This window comes from Diceros bicornis, chromosome 4, assembly GCF_020826845.1.
Source record: "Diceros bicornis minor isolate mBicDic1 chromosome 4, mDicBic1.mat.cur, whole genome shotgun sequence".
Taxonomy (NCBI): domain Eukaryota; kingdom Metazoa; phylum Chordata; class Mammalia; order Perissodactyla; family Rhinocerotidae; genus Diceros; species Diceros bicornis.
This window is the reverse complement of record NC_080743.1, coordinates 74,271,930-74,293,104: the sequence shown is the minus strand read 5'-3', so window position 1 is coordinate 74,293,104 and position 21,175 is coordinate 74,271,930. Positions and strand designations below refer to the sequence as shown.

General features: G+C 47.3%; 1 protein-coding gene across 1 annotated transcript in view; it reads left to right on the top strand.

The window, feature by feature from the left end:
* The window catches only part of PLXNA2 (plexin A2), a 213,163-nt gene that overhangs the window by 129,742 nt on the left and 62,246 nt on the right, over positions 1-21,175 (top strand). The window contains exons 5-9 of the mRNA XM_058539765.1: positions 4,339-4,439; positions 7,700-7,823; positions 9,616-9,769; positions 10,389-10,485; positions 13,618-13,732. Coding sequence (XP_058395748.1) covers positions 4,339-4,439; positions 7,700-7,823; positions 9,616-9,769; positions 10,389-10,485; positions 13,618-13,732 — 591 coding nt within the window. The remainder of the gene's footprint in view (positions 1-4,338; positions 4,440-7,699; positions 7,824-9,615; positions 9,770-10,388; positions 10,486-13,617; positions 13,733-21,175) is intronic.

The window sequence follows — 21,175 nt, the reverse complement described above, 5'->3', positions numbered from 1 at the left end:
CAAAGTGAAGTGGCCCCTGACTCTGGAGCCTTGAACTTGGTCCTTTCCGGCCTTCATAGACTCAGAATTATTAGAACCAATTTCTCCTGGGCATAAAGCAGTCCCCAGAGTACCTCCCACTACCCTCCTCCCTCAAAATCAGTCTAGTTCCTTCCATAGCCCCAAGGCAGAGTTTTATTCCATTTCTTCCTGGCCCTAGGGCCTGACATTTAAAAAGACTTCCCCAAGGAGGTCATCTATATCACTGGTTCTCAAACATGCATAAGAATCAGCTGGAGAGCTTGTTAGAACCATTTCCAGGGCCCCATCCCAGAGTTTCTGACTCAGTGGACTCTGGATTTTCATGTCTCATAAGCTCACAGGTAATGCCAAGGGTGCTAGTTTGAGGACCACGCATTGAGAGCCATTGCTCCTTGAGAGCCACAGAGCCACCTCTTTATAGAGGACATTCTTTTGGCCAAGGAGTGACAGGCTGGAGAGCTTAGAGATTTCATATATTCCAGCTCTATGGTCTCAGTCCTTCATAAGTTAAGCCAAACCTGCTGTTCCAGATTTATACCCATCACTCTCTTGCCCTCATGTAAAGTTTTCTAAAGAAACTCTGCTTTCCTCTGTTTGCTTATGTGGTTCTTTCCATCTGGAACACTCTTCATCTGTGTAAATATTATTCACCCCTGAAGACCCAGACACATGCCATGTCCCTCATAAAGCCTTCTTGGGACTCCCATCTAGAGCAGCACTCTCCCATAGAAATAAAATGTGAGCCACAAATGCGGGCTACATGTGTAATTTTAACTTTTCTAGCAGCCATATTTTAAAAAGTAAGAATAAACAGTTGAAATTAATAATAGATTTTATTGAGCCCAATATTTGCTAAATTTTTCTTTTCAACATGTCAATAAAAATTATTACTGTGATATTTTACACTCTTTTTCTCCATACTAAATCTTCAAATTCCAGTGTGTACTGTGTCCTTACAGCACATCTCAGTTGGGACTAGCCATATTTCAGATGCTCATGGCCACAAGGGCTAGTGGCTATCACACTGAACAGCACAGACATAGAAGTATTTTCTCGTTGCTCTGAATTCCCTCAGCCCTCTTTCAATACCTCTCTTAGAACACACATCACTCTTGTTTTTATTGTCAGTCTGTTTGCAACTTGAAGGTGATGGCTGTTTTAATGCCGCTGTTGTTTTTATTCTCCTGAAGTGCCCAGCACTGGCCTGTATGTAGGATGTGATCAATGAATATTGGTTGATGAATGAATCTAGGAACACATGAATATAGGAAAGACAGAGAGCCTATGGAAACATCTGACCTTGAGGGTCTCCTCCCAGTCCCTGTGGCATTTCTTTCCTCTGGTTTATATATGTCTATTAGATCTTTGAGGAGAGAATAATTCAAGTTTTAGACGCCCCCCTCCCCATAAGTTTCCTGTTTCACTTTGCTCTTCAACACAGTGCATTAAAAAAAAAAAAAAATCCCACCAGGAGGGCCCAGGAAACAGGAAAAATAGTTGTGCTATTGGTTTCATGTTTGGAGAAGAACAGGGTTCTCACTATCTCCGTGGCACTTGGCGTGAAAGTGGGCTTTGTTGCTGGAGACACTGCTCCCATTCAGGGCTGCCTTTCCCAGCTGCTGAGAGCCGGGCTGTGTTTTGACAGACAGGCCGAATGCAATGCAGACAGTTGTTTTAATTTCCAGCCAGATGCAGACATCACTCACACGGAGCCCGAAATCCAAGAAAGGGAGGCCGGGCACTGGGCCTCTGCTCTCAGGCCTCAGAGGACGGGTTGGAGGGGGCTAGCGGAAGCCAACCGGGCGGCAGAGGTCACAGATATCTTGAAGAGCTGAGAGTCCCCGGCCCAGGAGAGGCACGCTAGGAGAGTGTCTGGCAGGCACCTGTCAGAAAGGTGCTTCTGGTAGGAATCAGAAGCCATGAGTCAGGGGTCAAGGGTTGCTCCTACGGCGATGTGATATCAGTGGCTGGTGGTGATGGCTGGATGTTATCTTTTCACTGTACAAGTTGTTCAGCACAGAAATCGTAAACAGTCTCAGGAAGGAGTTAGGTAAACTGTAGGAAATAGACTCCTGAATGTCAGAACGGGAAAGATGAATGCAGCCTTCCTCTGAGGGCAGAAATACCTTCCACAGCCTCCCACACACATGTCACTTTGACTCTGCATCCCACTGATGGGAATTCCTTCTGGAAGCAAGGTCTATTGCATTATTGGACAAGCTTGACTTTCTTCTGTTGAGCTTTCCTGAAACTTTTCACCCATGAGTCTTACTGCAGCCACACTGCTGACCTGTAAACATTGGAAAACAGCTTCCATGGCCACCTTGAGATTTGTCTTCTTTGAGCTAAATAAACATCCCAGGTCCATCAGCTGTACCTCAGAAGCCACATCTGGGTCCCATTCCATTGTGACCACCCTCCTGGAAAGGATCTCTGGTTGAGGAGCACCCCTCTTGGGGCACGTTGCAGAGACCTGAGCTGGGGACTCCCCAGTGTAGGGCAGCGTCTCTCAATCCTGACACTCTGTCTATCTGTGCAGCCCAAGATCAAAGCAGACCTTTACTATTACATCACCCTGTCAGGTCATATCGAATGGAGAGTCAACGCAAACACTCGAGTTTATTACACATTGCAAGATTTTACACTTATCCTTGCTGTATTTCATATTTTTATTATTAAAGGGAGGTTAAGGGTGCTTAAAGCTGATCATGTCACTCACCTATAGAAAAGCCTTTTAATAGGGAATAAGTGTTATGATGTGATAAGAGTGGGGAAGGGGCACCCAATAGAGAAAAAGAAGGCTCCTGGGGCTGGTGTATAGACCTTTCGTCATCCAGCCCCCGCTTATATCCCACCCCGCCCCATCCAGTGTACACCCTACACTTGAGTTGTACTGAACTTGTCCATGATTACTTTTGCTCATGGTCATCTCTCAGCTTGGAATGGCCTTCCAGGTCTCTGCATCAGGCCCACTCTTACCCTGACTCCGCTGGCCCCTTCCCCCAGACAGGTTGCATTGGGTGCCCCTCCTCTAAGCTCCCAAGGCCCCCCAGGGCACACACCCACCCCATGCAAAGAGTGTTCAGCACAATGTGGAGCAGCTTTCGGTTTGTAATTACCAACTCCCACTGGACTGTGAGCTCTGCGGAGGCAGGATCTGTGTCTTGTTTGCTGCTGTTTCTCTATCGTGTTGCACCGGAGCCTCTGCATAGTGACATCTGATAAGCATTTGCTGGATGAGCGGTGTTAGACTCCAACCCGAGCCTCTCAGGAGGATGCTGTGAAGGCGTCTCCGTCAGGTCCTTTGTCCCCCTGCCAGAGGCAGAACACTGTGCTGCTGGACCACAGGTTGTGTTTTCACTTGAGTTCACACATCCAATAGGTGGGGGACCTCTGTGCCCTAGCAAATGAGAACCCCATTCCCAGCCCAGCAAATGTTTTTGCAGCCCAGCAGCCTCCTGCCCCAGCCAGCCACAGATACCTAAGACATATCAAATGGAGGACTTCAATCTTCTGACCCCCTTGCCTGACCTTAACGTCACACATGCTGGGCAGGTAGGGATGAGTAATGTCCAAACAGGCCCAGCTCAAGTCCCTGCAGGGCCCCACCGGGAAGCTAGGAGGAGTTTGCACAGGGGTACCTTCGCTGGGGGGCAGGAGCTTGATCTGCAAATTCCTCCTTTCCCTAGCAAGACAGAATCAGACAGGCAGCTCATCCCTGTAGATGTTCCCATTTAGCCAGACTTTTCAAAGGATGGGAGATTTACTAGAGAAACTGAATGCAGGCATCAGAGAATGGGGTAATTGGATCCAGGTGGTATGTTTGGTTAGCTGTAAAGAGACTGTGGCATATGATGAATATTATTTGATAGGAAAAGATTCTCTTTCTCTCCCTTTTTAAATGTTTTCTGTGCAGGCAGGATGTCTCAGCCCAAGCCCAGCTGAAACCTCTTGAGAGACGAGTTGGTGGCACTCAATAGCCTTTCAACAGTGTTAACCATTTTTCAGCACTTGTCCCGAGCATGCCCAGCTCTCACGAGGACTTGGGCGCAGGCAGCAAGACTGGAGGATTTGCTTCCACCTCTGGTAAAGGCAAGAAGCCTTGGGTCTGCCACCTCAGAAACACATTCTGCTTAGTTGTCCCTGCCGTGTGCAAGGCAAACAGATGAGAACATTGAGGCCACCGATTTACCCCCCAGTGTCACCTCTTTAGGGGTGGTAACAGTGCAAGCATAGGTTGATATACTTGGGTCTGAACACAGATCTGGGAGGTGTCACTACCTGATCTAAATGTGCTCTCTTTCCTCTCTCTGCCAGATCACCAGGGTCCCTGTGGAATCATGCGAACAGTACACGACTTGTGGGGAGTGCCTGAGCTCAGGGGACCCTCACTGTGGCTGGTGTGCCCTGCACAACATGTAAGTTTGGGATGTTCCAAAAAAGGGCCTGGAACGCAGAAGACCAGGTACTTTCCTGGGAGTGTTGATGAGGGATGTAAGGTTGGTTTGCAGGCAGAGAGGAATTTCCCTCTGCTGAGCAGTAATTCTAATCGTGGTCAGAGTGCTGAGGGCAGGAAGGGGAAGAGGCACGGCTGGGCATTCTTTCCAAGTGCAGGGCCTTTGCTTCTCTGTCTCATTTCACTTCCAAATTCTGCCCTCCCAGTCTCTCTGAAGTCTACCTTGTCAGTCCTGGGAAGGGTAGTGGTGTTGGAAGGACTCACAGGGAAGCTGTAGAATCTCTAGGTTTCCCAAGAACCTCCTCGGTACAGCCCGACTAGGTGCCTCCTGCCGTGAGCATGCAGATGGCAGTGCGCTAGAGTTGAGAGGTTTGGGCTCCAGTTAGCTGCTGTGTGACTGTGGGTGGTCCACTAACAACTCTGGGCCTCCATTTCCCCATCGCCAAATAGGGATCATGCCTACCTCGCAGGTGAATTGTGAAAATTCAATGAAATAATAAATGCTTTGGAAATAAGGAAGCCCAGAATAGGCTACACAAATCAAAATAATTATTATGGACTCTGAACCCTTGGGAGGACCCTTCTGGCCTCATTAATTCATGATTCCAAGAAGTCCGCGTCTCACTCCAACTGGCCTCACATCCCTATTGAGATACATACTGGCTATTGAATACCAGCTCAATAGAAATGCAAAATTACACTTAAACTTCCTAATTCAAAGAGTCCCAGAGGGAGAGAAAAGGGTGAAAACTCGAAAGGCAGGAGCTGGCTAGGAATTCTGCTCCCCAATGGAGTTGGAAACTCCATGGCTTGGTGCCAGCCAGCAAAGCATCTCCATGAAATGTGCCGGGTTTGGGGTGGAGGCGGAGGCGGAGGGCCAGAGTTCAGGGTCCCCGCACAATAACTCTTGGCTTCCAGCCTCTGCAGCAGGTGTTGGGAGGGCTATAGAGGGAGGGAGGGAAGCAGGCGCCTCACAGATGCAAAATCCGGACTGGATTTGAGCCCACAAATGCTGGGTTCCCTGCTAGGGTTTAGAGGTAAGAGACTCCTCAAAAAGTTTTGCAAAAAATGCTCTCACCAGAGACCCAGACAGTGAATCACCATTTAGATCCGACAAGTGGTAAAGATGCTGATGCCACCCTTGTTGTGCCCCAGGAATGGCAAAGGTGGCTAAAAATGGGTTCCCTTCAGTAAGGCTGACCTGCCGGCCAGCAGGCTCTCTCCTCCAGAGGATTTCTTCCTCCAAAGAACCTGACAGCCACCCCAGCTCCGTACAAAGTGTCCTGGGCTACCTGACCTCATTGTGCAGTGGGCATGTCCAGCTGTGCCACCCACTCCCTGCTCCTTCCTACCCTGCCCTCCCAGCTTCCGCGCCAGGGGCACTTCTCACATGTAGAACACACCACAATTATAGACGAGGATTATTATTTATTCAACAGTAAGGACATCACATCCCCCAACTTGTACCAGTGAGTGCCTACAAATCTACCCACAATGCCCGGTTCTCCCGGTGGCCCCAGACCACCCCTGTCATCCTCCTGGTCTAGGTCAGCTGTGGCTACTAGAATGACCAAGGGACATCAGGATAGTCTCAGATTTCCTCTGTCCTCTAAACTCCTTACCTATCGTCAGAGAATCCTTCCTACGTGCCAGGGCACACCTCTCCTTCTAGCTACTCTGCCTGCCAAGAGTGCATGAGGAACAAGCTTTTTCCTGTCTATACCTGGAGGTTTCTGCTCTTCTGGCCATTCTCATCTCCAGCAGTCCCACCGGCAGTGCCCTCCCATCTGCCACCACCAGCTCGCCTTGGTAAGCGGACTGAGTCGCTGGGCCCACCTCCAGCTCTCAGGCCCACATACTGGACTTTAATGGAAGCAGAGGGCTGAGGGAGATTGCTAAAGAGCCTGTGGTCTGGGGGGATTTGAAACCTTCCTGTCTCCTCTGTATGCCTTGCTCTTGCAAGTGTGTTATTGTCTCCGAGGCTATTTATCTCTGTTAGGGCTGTTGCCATAAATAGTATGATAAAAAAGAGCCATTTCAGTGAGTCAATGAGATAAAGGCTCCAGTCAAGAGCTCACTTTAGAGCTATCTTAAGGATTCACTTAAACCTCAATAATTCTTTTCTTTGACAGCATTCATATTTAGATCCATTATGTGCCCGGAAAGGAAGAGGGGGCGGGGCCTGGGGGGAGTCCCGGTGGGAATCACTGCCTGACTGTGGAATCTTGTTGTGTCGGGTGGCTATTTGGTTTGGAGAAGCAGCAGCCCTGGAGCGTGTTCCTGTGTGACATAGGTGGTGACCAGACGTTCCCGCGCGCAGGTGTCACCGTGCCCACCTGCCGCCATGGGCAGAGGAGCCTAGAGCCAGAGATGAAGATGTCAGGATAAACGGCCACACGAGCCTTCTGACAGAGGCAACCCTGGCTGTGACTTCTTGTCTGTCTCTGTCTCCAGGCGTTATTTCACACCACAAACATTTATTTAAAATATACCATGTGACAGGTAGAATACCTCAATGAATAAAACATGGTCCCTGCCTTCAAAGAGCCATTAATCCAGCCACAGGATCACATGCATGCTGTTCCCACCCAGCTAAGACCCTGTTCAGATTTTTAAATGTCCCTGGAGGAAAATAATAATATTAATAATTGTATTAATCATCATCACTATATTATTATTGTGAGGGCTAACAGGACATTTTCTAAGCACTAACTCATTTAATCCCTACACCGACCTTATGAGGTAGAGTATTATCCTTATCCTCACCATTTTACAATTGGGGAAACTGAGGCATGGAGAGATTAAGTAACTTGCCCAAGGGGCCACAGCCAGCAGGCAATAGGTCTAGGGTTAGAACCCAGGCAGCCTGGCCCCAAAGTTCATGTTCTTAGCCTCTCGTGTGCTATTTTTCATGTTCCCCAAATTTCCCTCCCTTGCTCATGGAGCATCCCATAAAGACTATATCTATCAAGAGCTATTCTTTATGTCTAAACTGCATCTCTCGTGTTGGCGGTTAATCCTACTTCCTCTTAGTCTGTCTTTAACTGCAATAGAGACCATCTGGGAGTCACTCAGGCCCTCTGGGATAAATGAAAGTCGTAATGAGAAGACAAGCCACAGGCCCCAGAGCAGCAAACCCCTCTTACTTACCCCAAGGGGACGATGCAGCCAAACAGATGGGTCTCCCAGGCCTGACCTCTTGCGAATCTGTGTCTGTGGCAGGTGCTCCCGCAGGGACAAGTGCCAACGGGCCTGGGAACCTAATCGATTTGCTGCCAGCATCAGCCAGTGCATGAGCCTTGAGGTGCATCCCAGCAGCATCTCAGTGTCTGAGCACAACCGGCTGGTAAGTAACCCATCAGGGGGATGGTGGCGGGGGGCACATCTGTGGATGTGTTCCTTTAACACTTGCACAAGTATCTGTAAATGGATCATACTTTAAATACTCCAAGGAAACTTTGTATTTATAGAAAACCTATGGTAACTCTTATTGTAAATGGCATATTCTCCATAGTTCTTGCAAATTCATTACTTATTGATCTGTTTTGTAAATCTACGTTTTGTATTTAGTAACAAACATCTACAACATAATGCAATCCAATGCCACATAACACATCCCTTGGTATATGCTCTATTTATAATCCTCCACTTGATACAGTCTCTCACAGAAACCTGAGAGTTGCCTTTGTGTGTGTGTGTGTGTGTGTGTGTGTGTGTGTGTGAGAGAGAGAGAGAGAGAGAGAGAGAGAGAGAGAGAGACAGACATCGAAAAATTCAGAGACAGAGAGACTGAGACTTAATTCACAGTCAGTGTGTGCTTAAAGAGAATATTAAAGAGAATAAAATAGCCTTTAACCACCTGTCGAGGTGCGACCCAAAATATTTCATGTCCTCAGGCCCTGCACAATTATTTTATTCTGAAGGTTTTATGAGCATTCACGAATGTTAATTAGTTAATGAACCTTCCAAGATTTCCGTTCATTCATCCCCACTGGGAGGTTTTGGCTCCCATGGAGCTGAGGGAACAAACAGCAGAGTTTGTACCTAAGTCTCTCAGCCCCATGGAAACGAAACTGGGGCAGAGATTCAGCTGCAAACAAATGTATGGCAAGGCTAGGTGATACCATTGTGACTGAGAAATCCACTGCAATAAATACCGCCAGGTGTTGGTAGGAAGACAAAGGGAGACCTACCTACAGCATGGCTCCCACGTGGAGGCCACAGGGGTGTTGTCACCATGAACCCTTCTGGGCACTCCCTACTGCCAGAGGGAGCCAGTCACATTTCCTACCTATTGTTTTAAATACCCCTTAGATGCTATATTGTAGTAATTGGGTACAAACTCATTTCCACTGAATTCAGAGCAGCATTTTGCCATTAAATACTTTCTCAATCAACAGATTCTTCTGACAATCTGTGATATTTTTACCATTCAAAGGAGGGTGTTCATACTTGAAAAGGCTGGAAACCACTGGCCTAGATCATTGGAACCCATAGGGAACAGCAGACATCATCTGAGCCATGGGTGTCCACTTAGGCGCCTCATGAAGCGACTGCCCTACTCCAGGGGAACTGTCAGGGAGCAGAGACCCCGGAAGGGACAGAGAAGCAGAAACTCCAGGAAACCCATCACCTTGATAAGCAGCCCCTGAATGACAGCCATGGTGAGGAGCTAGCTATATTCCACCAACTTGGTGAACTCCTGGTAACCCTCCAAATTGGTGACACTTATTCTGCCATGACCCAAGGCTAAGGCTTATTTGTGAAGGGCTCAGCTCATGACTTGCTTTCAAGTTTGCATGGTTTCATGTCCAAGTGAGCAGGATCTGAGATGGATTTTGGTACATTTCCCCTAGTGCCCCTCCTCCTTCCCCCAGTACTTTCTGTTGCTAGACAAGACTAAAAAATAAATTAATACTATTATTAATGAAGACCATTGACCCTGCACACCCCTGGCAGCACTACAGTAATTGTTCAGTTTCTAAGCCGGAAAATCACCTACACCAATGTCCTCCTTTATACATGAGGTCAAGGGAGATGAGTGAGCAAGCAGGTAAGGGCAGGGCCAAGCCTGGGACCCAGGTCTCCTGAGCCCAGAGGGCTCTTTCTATAGGATCATCCCTTTGCCCCTCCCACAGCTCAGCCTGATTGTGAGTGATGCTCCCGATCTGTCTGAGGGCATCGCCTGTGCCTTTGGGAACCTGACAGAGGTGGAGGGACAGGTGTCCGGGAGCCAAGTCATCTGCATCTCACCTGGGGCCAAGGATGTCCCTGTCATCCCTCTGGAACAAGGTAAGAAGTGTCTGCCGTGAGAGTCACATGCTAAGGGCTGCCATACCAAGGTGGCAAGGTAGAAGTCGCAGGATATGGGGGTGGCAAGTCCCAGCACAGAAGTTGCCTGACCAAGTCTCCTTATGCCAGACACTAATATGGGTTTATGTAATTTAAGGCAAACCATCATGCCCCAAAGCGAAATTCAGAAGGAGGGAAATCCCTTGCTCCCATTTGGGTTAAGGCTGCAAAGAGTTTTTCCAGACTTCCCTTTCCTTCTAGGAATGGCAGTGGCTTTAGCCATTGGTTTTCAGTGGGGTTCTCTCCCCAGAACTGGGGGCTTGAGGGGTTCTGGCCTAATATTTATGAAAGTCTTTCAGTAACTGAACATGCCTGACCAAGGCAAGGGGCTCTGTGGGATCTGATTCATTACTTCTCCCCTAAGTGGAGGTGTGGGGTGTCTGGGTCTCAGTGCTGGCCTGGTAATCAACAGGACAAAAGGGATGCCCTTAGAAGGAGAGGACTCAGGCAGGTTCCATCTACCATCTATGCCCCAAGAGAGCCCTGGAGTGGGGATCTCTCAGGCTTTCCCCTGGGCCCCTAGGTTGTCACTACCTCTCATTTTTTTTCTTGTTTCCAGACTGGTTTGGGCTAGAGCTGCAGCTGAGATCCAAGGAGACAGGGAAGATATTTGTCAGCACCGAGTTCAAGTTCTACAACTGTAGCGCCCACCAACTGTAAGCACTTATCAGAAAGTCCTGTCTGAGATGCGTGTAGGGTTTCTCTGAGCTCCTTTAGGACAGGAATTATGTTGTTTTTACCTCACAGTCTCCCTGTGGGGCCTGGCACGTTGTCTGGAACAGAGGAAGCTCTCCATGAATGTTACTTTCCAGTTCTGTTCAGTTTATTCAGTTATTTAAACTTAATGGCATTCACTCTCCACAGCCTCTGATCCCATTCAGTCTCCCTTGCCCACCTCCCCAACCCCCATCACACCTACCCTCAGCTCTCAAGCTAAGACAGTAAAAAGAGGGTTTGAAGTAAAGACAAAGGTCATGGCCTGGGAACCCATAAGAAAAGTGCTCCATTTTAGAGTAATTGGTGGTGGCTTTGAACATAGAAATTGACAGTGAGTGGAGTTCAGGCACCTCATCCATGACCAAATAAGGAAGGACTCAGAGACAAGAGAGTCAACTGTGAATACAGTTACCCCAGAGAAGGGCAGGGAGGGGGATAGTAGCCTCACCCAGCACACAGGGGAAGGACCAGCTGGGACGGGGCGAGGAGGCTCTAACTCCACCATTGTCCAAACCCAGCCTTCAAATTAATTTATAAGGAGGAAGGGGAAACCAGACCAAACCACCAGCCTCCTGAGGGGCTTGAGTCCATCCCAGCTGACCTCACCAGCCGTCTCCAGCAGTGGAATGTTTACCGATGGGTGCCCACAAGCTGTGAGATCCTACAGCTGTGCAGGAAGCTGGGAGCATTTCATAAGTAACAAGCAAGACCAAGAGTAGAGGAGAGAGAGACCCATAGTAAGTTTCTGCTGATCCTCTCTGAAAGAGAAACTGAGACTCCTTCCATACCATCTGGAAACTCATCACTGTTTGATTTAGAAAGAGAGAAACACAGGTCTCTATAATAGGGCTACATGAAGGCCATGGGACCAATGACCCCAGACATTCACAAGGAGAGAGATCAAGCAACAGCTCCATTGCAGAGGGAGCAGTAACTGGGAATATTCTATGGACCCATCCTTCCCATTGCCCAGGACAAGAACAAACTGAGCTCTACGTAATGGGCAAACCCCAGTGGCATCAAGTCTGTAGGGTCCAGGCTGTGGGCACGATGGGCTCAGCAATCCATGTGGGGATAGTCTGTTTGCAGCTAAACTCTAAAGGAATCTTTGGCCATTAAAATAGACAGATGAGCCAGTATTCCTTAGTCTCCCCTTCCCTGATCTTGATTTTCATGATTGGCATCATCTGCTGGAGTTCTAGGTCTCCACAGTAGTTAAGGAAGGAGACAGAGCTGAGCCCCATTGGGACAAATCAGTAGATGTGCAGAGAAAGACAGAACAAGTGGTAAAAATGGCCTGGGGGGTGCCAGGGCAGAGCATTATGTGGCTGAAGCTGAAATGGACAAAATTGCTCAGTAACCACTGCATCCCAATCCCAGCTAACCCTGTTTTGGGAAATACAGGCATCTCGGAGAGAGAACTTCCCAACCTCCTTCTCAAACTCCAACACAGTAGTGATGGAATCCATTGTTTGGGAGAGCATCCTCATCTCCATGGCAATCCAGTGTGATGTCACCACTTTCAACCATGGATTGCTATGGCAACAGAGATGCTGTCACAGGCAGCAAATTTCAGCAGGAAAAAATCCATTTTATTGCCAAACGCTATCTTACCCTCTCTATTCCTGGCATTCATATTAAAAATCACAGAATCAAGTTCAATCGTCTCTTTTTAATATGGTAAACTGAGGCCTGCAGAGGATAAGTGCTACAGTGAAGGTCACAACATTAGCCAGTGGAAGAGCCGGGTCTTGAACCCCATCTCATCATCCTTGGTCCATTTTCATTACTTAATTGATGAATCATAAGTTAGCAAGACCCAGTCGATCTGGCCTAAGCTCAGAAATGAAATAACTTTGGGGATTTCCAGAAGGGAACAAAAATGATCAGCATGGGGAAGATGAAGTGTAGATGGGCAGATGCACCCAATACCCTGTGGCATATTAGCCAAGGACCCTTGGATCCAGCCCCATCTGCCCAAATGTAATCAGAATGCCCACCAGGTGGCGCCAGATTGCAGACCTGGCCCTGACCCTTTCAGGTTAGTCTAGTTGTGAAAGGCTAGACTAGGGGAGCTAGCAAAGGAGCAGGAAGACCAACCCCACCTACAAAACCCATTTCCATTATAATGATCTGATCACACACACAGAGCCAAAATAATATACACAGGCTCCAGGTGAGACCAGAGGGAAAGAAGCACTCATCCTGGCAAGAAAGGCATGAGCCACACACATAGCCTATTGCTACCTGTGCCTGGCTACTTGGAGAGTGGGACAGAGTTACCATTTAATGCTGTTTCCTCTCCCAAAGCCTAGTAACACAGGTGATATGAACCAATTATTAACACTCAAATATGATTTAAGAGCTTGAAATAACAGGTAATTTAAGCACTTGAAAATAATACGCACATTTAGCGTTGTACTTTTCAAAACCATTTCCTAAACATTATCTCATTTGACACTAAGCAACTCTGTGGAGTAGAGAGGAAAGTTTTATTTCAGACAGGTGAAGAAATTCCGATTTAGAAGGTGAAGTGACTCGCTTGAGTGATCCTAGTAGCAGTGGCAGAGGCAACACTGGAATTAGATCTAATTTCTATCCCAGTGCTCTTTTGGCTATTTTGTCATATAAGTGGTGGTATGTTGGTAAATGTTTAACTACCAGCCATTGGAAAAAACCTAGTATGTAGCATTTGCCAATTTCAGTGGTGTAAATACTCCCTTCATGGCCAATTTCAAGCTACCAACATTATGTCAACCTGCTTGCAAAATTGGTGAAACTATAAATAATCAGCTCTCACAAGCTGGTATAGGCCAGCTATAGCATACCACCGCTATATAAGTTGCATTATTCCCGCTCTGGACTCATTTTTTTTTTTCAATTTTCTGGTCCCATGAATGTCATGGATGGAGAATCGACAATTCTCAGTGCTGAGGGATGCCCCACCAATCTACACTCGTGAGAGTGAGACTAGGGTAACAGACTTCCATCATGACACCTGGGCTACCTGGTACCCTGACCTTCCTTCTCTGCTCCCTCCTCTTTGCCTCTTACTGTCTCTGTCCTTGCAGGTGCCTGTCTTGTGTCAACAGCGCCTTCCGCTGCCATTGGTGCAAGTACCGCAACCTCTGCACTCATGACCCCACCACTTGCTCCTTCCAGGAAGGCCGGATCAATATCTCAGAGGTAAGCAGGGCTCACCTGGGCATGGCAGTGTTCCCAGTGAATCTGAGTGGACCTCCCCCTTCAGATGGTCAGTCCAATGGCTTGGCCGTCTTCTTACCCTGGACTCTGTTGATCCTCTTCCCAAAGATTCTACATGTTGGAAACCCTGTTATTATAAAGCTTTAAAAAGTGGTAGCAAATACCCCAGAGGCGGAGAATTGTGCTGTATCTACTAGACTCCTAAGACTCTATGCGTTCAAAAGCTTGAGGGGAACTGGGAGTTGAAATGGAAAGCTAAGAGGAAACGTATCCAACCAAACAGACTCTATGGTCTAGAAGAGTGTGGTGAACGGCATTTATTCTTTGAGTCTAAGCCCTTTGCTTGGCTGCAGACATAGTCTAGTTCAATAGAACATTCACTCTCAACCATTTTTTCATGCCAACCTCTCTTCCAAGTGTAAAATTCAGTGATTCTTTGACTCTGATGTATGACTGAGTGGGTGGCCTTATAGAAAGAGAGAGAAATTCAGCTGGTAGAAAGAACCAGGCCTTACTAAAAGTCCCATTTTATTATCTAGTCAATGCTCCATCCCTAAGGCCTGACTCACCTTTGTTATCAATGCAGTGAGATATCAAATTGCTTATCGTTCCATTGAATATTCCATCCAATGATTTTTCATAGAGGTCGACTTTTACATATTCAGAGCATGCCTTAAGACAATGAAGCCTGCTTGTGGTCTCCCTTTCTTGTGTCTAATGTTTTTCATGCCCCAGGGTAGCCAATCGGTTGGGTTTGAACAACTATAGAGACCTTATGTATGCATACAAACGCACATATGCATATATACACATTCCCCTATTGTTCCACCTTCTAGAAAATCCACAAATGTAAGTAAGTGACAGTATAGCATTTGCATATACTACTATAGCCTTTCTGTGCATATCTCCCTCTTGCAGTAGACTACAGTCTCCTTCAAGGCAAGGGCTATGTCTTATCTTTAAATCCTCCGTGCCATATTCAGTGAATGTTTGTCGAATGCATGCATGAAAGAATGGATGAACCAATGACCACTTTACCCAAATGCCTTTGATAGGAGGGGTTCCTTAGATCTTGTTACTTGTCTAAGATTTCAAGAAATAGAGTCTCTTGTGTCTCCTAATCTTGATAGAAGTGCTGGTTGCTTCCACGGATAAACACAAGGAAGTAGGCCTTGATATACATATATCAAATCAACACAATGTACACCTTAAATATCTTACTATTTTGTCTATCATACCTCGATAAAGATAAAAAATAAAAAAAATTAAAAAAAATAAAATACGAAAGTAGGCCTTGAAAGGCTTCCCAAACACACACCCATGGCCTTGAACTCTTCTTAGTTTCTTAAACTATATATATTGTATTCAGCCAGAAAAATGGAATGTGCCTGTCTTGAAAGAGAGAAATGTAGATGGGGCCCACAGGTAGTATTTAAGACAGACCCATCCGCACTTGCCTCAGCATGGTGGAACCAGTTATCTAGCGCCCTGAGAACGTTTCCGGAAAGGGTTTTCCTCCAGCCAGTTGGCGTGCTTTGATGTAGCTGACCTGAAAACACTACACTGGTCCTAGTGGACACTGGAAATTAATCCAAGCCCTGGGATTCTAGAAGAGGATGGCACTGCTTTCAGGCCAATCTTCTCACTCAGAGGAAGGGGCCCAAGAGCTAAGGGTATGGAATGGGGGATGGTTAACCCAGCTTGGGAGTCAACAGAAGGATGGCGAAGGTGGGCCAGGAAGAGAAGCCACGTGCCGGGCTGCTCAGAGGCAAAGGCTGGGCAGTGCAAGATCATGATAAATGGTCTCAGAAACTGACCTTCGCATTGGCCGCTTCTAAACTTCTAAGTTCCTTACTACAATAAATGGAGGCAGACCGCAGAACACAGAGGGTGAGGTGCAGATCTAGACAAGAAAGAGCAGCTGCTTCATTTTCTCCTCAGGGCTCCCCCTCGGGCAGAGAAACCCGAAGCCAAGCCTGAAAGCCACCCAATCCGCAGCTGGAGCGCGGGCAGGAGGAGTGTGTACAGAGTAAGACAAATAAACTCTGCCGGGTGTTGAGGCCAGGAGGGCTGAGCCCCAGATAGCTAAGTGGAAACATGCCGGCCTCCCTCACACCCATTAGAAGTCTCTGGAACACAGTTCCCTCTCAGCCTAGGGTGAGAGATTCAAGCGTTCCAGAGAGCTGGGCCTGAGAAGGGCTATTGCAGCCCCGCGACTCAGGATTAAATTAACACGGAAAGAGCCCAGGGGTAAACCCAGAGGCTTCCCATCTCCTTTAAGTTTCAGTGCCTCCCCTTCATGTCTGTTCCTGGGCTGAGAGAGGTGCCTCATCTCCCTCACCTCCCCATCTCCCCAGAGCGGGAATGGGCCCACTGCCGCTCTCTTTCTGCTAATGTGCGCCGGCCCCTGGCACAGCTCCAAGGGTTGGCTCTCCCTCTGGAGGGCAGTGAGGGAAGCCCAGATTCCATCCAGCTCCTGACTTTTCTCAGGAAAGGAAATAGGGTGCAGGTTCCCAGCGAGGTTGCTAGGGCCGCTTCCCCAGCTTCTAGGAATATTACTTTAGCTCTCAGCCACAGCCACCCACGCATCCCTTCTCAGCAAATTGCTCCCAGGCCCTGCTCCCTTCTGTACAAAGCCCCATTTCGGTGAGCCCCATTCCTGCAAATGTGGGGAACAGCAAAGGTGCACATGTCTAGCTTGAGTGAGGGTCCCCTTAGTCTCTTAGGAGTCCTACCTGATGCCATCAGGTTCTTTTGGGGACTGGAAATCCCTTAGGCGCCTCTTTGGGCTTCCTGGAATATCTATCTTACACTTCCAGTTAAGGGCCCCCTAACTTTGAATCAAAATTTTATGTCTATCTTTTTCCTAGAAACATGTAACTGATTAGCTCCTTTGATTTATATATAGCAACATTAACATATCACCCATTTGCAATTCTCTCACATGTGACAGGAGTTCTCCAAGTGTGGGGGGTGGGGGGACCAGCAGCATCAGCATCACCTGGGAACTTGTTAGAAATGCAAATTCTTGGGCCCCAGCCCAGATTAGGCTAAAGATTGAGAACCACTGACATATGGCATCTCAATTGAGTCTCGCAACACACCTGCAGTTTCACATAATTCCTATTTGACATATGTAGTAACAAAGATGCTAAAAATTTAGGTTTTTTGCCCAAGGCTACAGAGAACTCAGGCATCCAAAAAAGCTGAGTACAGTGTGCTTTCTACGGAAAATCAGGGCCGGTTAGCTTGTTTGTCTCATGGCCAGAGGCACGCTTGCCGGCCTGACCTCAATCTTCTGGCCCTTTGCTCTTGGTCGTGAGGGTTCAGGGTGTGGGAGGGACCAGCACAAATCCATCTCCACAGATGGAGAAACTGCCTGTGGAACATGGGTCGGTAGTGCCACTTCCAGATACAAAGACTGCCAGCACATGAGGTAAACCTGCCTACTTCTTTCCAGAAGGCTGATGGACCAATTTTCCATGCTTAAGCCTGACAACAAAGAATGAATGCAATTCAAAAATAAAAATATTAATAGTGAAGATTATTGAGGACTTATTATATATGTAACATTATATATATATATATATATATATATATATAATCTCATTTACCCTTAACTACTCTATGAAGTGGATTCTATTATAGATGAATAAACTGAGGTTTAGGTAAGTTAAACAATTTTCCTATAATCAGCAAATAAATGCAGAAGTCATGATTCAATGTCCCCAAGCTGGCTCTGAATGAGTTGAAGTCCTCTGATCCTGCATGCACATACACACACACACACGACAAATATGCAATAATAATATTAACATTGTTAATCCAGTTTATTACCCCTTAGAATATACTTTCATATCCCTCTTTCATGCCATCTAGGGTCGTCAGGTATTATTGGCCCCATTTTATAGATGAGGAAACTGAATTTCAATTGAGCTATCTCTTGAGCTCTATTAAGGCAGTGAGCCGGACCTTGCCTCTACTCAGAGCACAGCAGATTTCTAATAGGGTCCCCACGATCCCTACCTCCCTGGGCCGGATCAAGCTGTGACATGGTGTTAGCAAGCGAGTGTGCACAGGAGTATGTGTGGCTTTCAGCTTTAAAAGCTCATCTCCCGCCATGGCTAAACCAGGCCTAGTGAGATGTAGATACATAAATATCTTCTTTACGCCCTGTCCCAGGGGTAAGATAGAACCAAATAAATCGGATTAGCTTCCCAGGATGCTGGCTGCTGTCTCACTTTGAAGTCCAGTGGGTGAAGATAATGCCATTTCCACATGGCAGAAGTCGTATCAGAGGGCTGAAGCGTCCCCAGTGCTGAAAGCTGCTGAAGCACAGCTAAACAGAGTGGGTGATGCGGCTGAAGACTCTCAGGGCTCCTGTGCCGGGGGCCTGCCCTCCCGGCAGCTGTGTCTCCTCCTCCCCAGCCTCCCCACTCCCCTGGGATATTCCCAAATAGGACATCTGTTCATCTTGATTGAAACTCACATTGCTGCTCAGGAGGGGATCCTGCTGCCAGTTGGCCTAGAGACAGAGGGAGGAGTAAGATGACCTAAGAGCTGGTCAGAAGACCGGAGGATCAGCAGGAGCAATGGGTATTTTAACGATGTTCACAACAGTCTTCACGTTCTGCGGAAAAACCATGGCATGATTATTTGCTCTCTTGATCTTAGGACAGGAACTCTGTGTGTGTGTGTACGCACGTGTGTATGCCTCTGTGTGTGTGTGTGTGTACTCACAGAAGCAAACAGGTTGGAAGTGGCCTCACTGTATCTGATGAAACCCATCACCTTCCTCAAGCCCCAGAGGCATTGAAGTTCCAACAACTTGGCAGTTTTCTGGTCTGCTGGCTTTCCTACACCTGCCCTCAGCCCTCACCACTGCCATTTCCACCCAAGACTTGCTGCTCCCTCGTTAACGTGTTCACCAGAACCATCTCACAACTCAAAGGGTCTGTATCTTCCCATTTCCCAAGAAGGAGACGGTGTACCTGGGCACTGACCACTTCTTTCCTTTGCCCTGGAGAATACAAGGAAGAGTTCTGCCCTATTTGGCCTGAGAGAAATAGCCAGAAAAACAAGCAAAGCATAAGACATCCTTTTCTACTGGGGCAATCTTGGAGCCTATGTAGGCATTTGGGAAGCCCCTAATCATTGCCCTTAAATTAAGTCTGAAAGAGCAGATCACGGGAAATTTTTCTAACACTTTAGAAATCTTTAAAACAAACCAACTCATAAGAGTATTTATAAAGTCTACTTATGATTCTCCAACCTCCAGACTGACAGACTTAGCCTAGCCAAAAAGATGAGGGTGTGGTGTGTGTGTGTATGTGCATCTGTGTGTGTGTTTGTGTATTTTTGTGCATACACATACATATATATATATATTTTTTGTCAAAGTTAAAAGGATTCTACAGTCTTGTTTACTAACCCAAGATATCATACTTGCAAAAGCACATCTTTAAGACGCTGCTACTGAAATTTGAATTTGTTCTCTGAGCTCATTAGACTTGAAAAGCAACTGGTCATCATTTACAATATATCAACTAGCTCTGAGTCTGAAAAATCTATTCTCTCTCTCTTACAGGTACACACACACGCAGCTCATTATACCCTAGCCTTATTTCTAGTCTAAATTAAGATTCTAATTTATTAGACTCAATGGGGATTTTTTAGCCACCAGCAGAAAGTAGCATCTCTCTTCCCGTGACATGCCTGGGTTTTCCTAAAGTGGTGTTCATTTTTTTTCTTGGCTATAAATATATGAAAGACTGTCAAGAGTGCCCACAGGGAATGAAAGTAAAAGTGCAGTAAAGAGCAGGTTATGGGTTGGCAGCTTGAGTGAGTGGCTTCTAAACAGGAACCCATCTGTTCGGGGGTTGCCTCATGATCCCGTCTCTTGTGGAAACCTTGCCTGCTTGGTGTCTTCACATGCAGTTGGCCTACAGGTCAGGGACAGCACCAGTGACCCCAGAGATTCATCCAGGCCCTCCTAGACAGGTTTCTGTGGGAAATTTCTCCTGGACCCAGCTCTTCATAAATCCTCAGGTTTCCTTTAATAGATACGGACACGCCAATTTAGTGATCAGGTGACTCCAGAAACAATGACCATTTCCACCCCCAGCTTTGGGAATCAAACTCGTCTTCAAGTCCCTTAATGTCCAGAAGGCAGAGCTTTATCCTCATCTCTAAAGAATCTAGAAAGTTAGAGCTAGCAGGAAAGTTTGAGATCTTTTCATCTGTTGCTTTGTTTTCCTATTTTCCATTTACCTTCCCACAAGCAATGACTAAGTGTCCCCTACATGTCAGGAACTGGGATAAAGACTGGGGATACAGAGGGGAATAAGATGCAGCCTAATCCTCAAAGCTCACAGACCAGTGAGGAAGACAAGTCAACAAGAAATCACAGTTCTCAAGGCCAAATGCGATCATGGGAGAATATCCATAACCCCTTTTGAAGGCCAGTGCGGGGAAAGGGTCAGAGACAGCTTTCCAAAGAAGGAGATGCTGAGCTGAGTTTGAAGGGTAATTAAGAGGCGATCGGCTGAAGAGGCACTGAGGCAGGGGCAAGGAGGAAGATGGGGTGGAGGGGCGGGTAGCAGTGAGTGTTTCTGGCAGAGAGGAAAGCATCTTCAAAGGACCAGAGGTCCACAGGAGGTGGCCCCTCAGAACTAATCTGAATACGATGATGTGCAAGAGCCTCAGGGTAAGATGTGGGCAGGGACCAGATAGTGAAGGACTTGCACAAGGCCCAGAGAAAAGAAGCAACTGCCTAGGCCCACACTCTGAGTAAGACAATCACTGTCCCAGTTCCCCATCCAAGGCTGTCCATTGCTCAGTATTGACTGTGTCACTTAAGGCTTCTTACCAGCATGGGACCGCCTCCAGCATGAGGAGAGGGACAACTGATTGTCCAAGCCTGGCCCATACGTTGCAGGAAGTTCCGCAGTCCTGGCCCCCTGCACTAAACGCCAGCAGCGCCCTCTGCAGAGTAGCAACGTCAACGCCACGCATTCCCAGATGCTCCCTCAGAACCACCGCAGAGGAGTAGGGGATGCAGAGAGAGGCGTCTCCCTCAAGAATTTCCTTACTTGATCCCTGGAGACAGGAAATGATTGCATGTGGAGGTGACTGCCTCGTCCTCACTGCCAGAGGCTACTGGGCTCTGTCTTCCCTGGAGAGGGAGAAAGAGGGCAGGGAATTGGAGCTGTGGGGAGGTGGTAATTTGACCTCCAGGGGAGAAGCAGCATCTAGGAAAAGAATTGAGGAAAATCAATCTCGCTCTCTCGCTTCCTCTCTCTCTCATGGTCCTTCCCATAGCCCCGCCCCACCAAGACATTATTTTTTCAGTTTTGTTTTCCAAAGCAACATGGCATTCACGCAGGGCCTGGTAATGAAATGAGATAAAAAGCCAGAGCAAGTGTT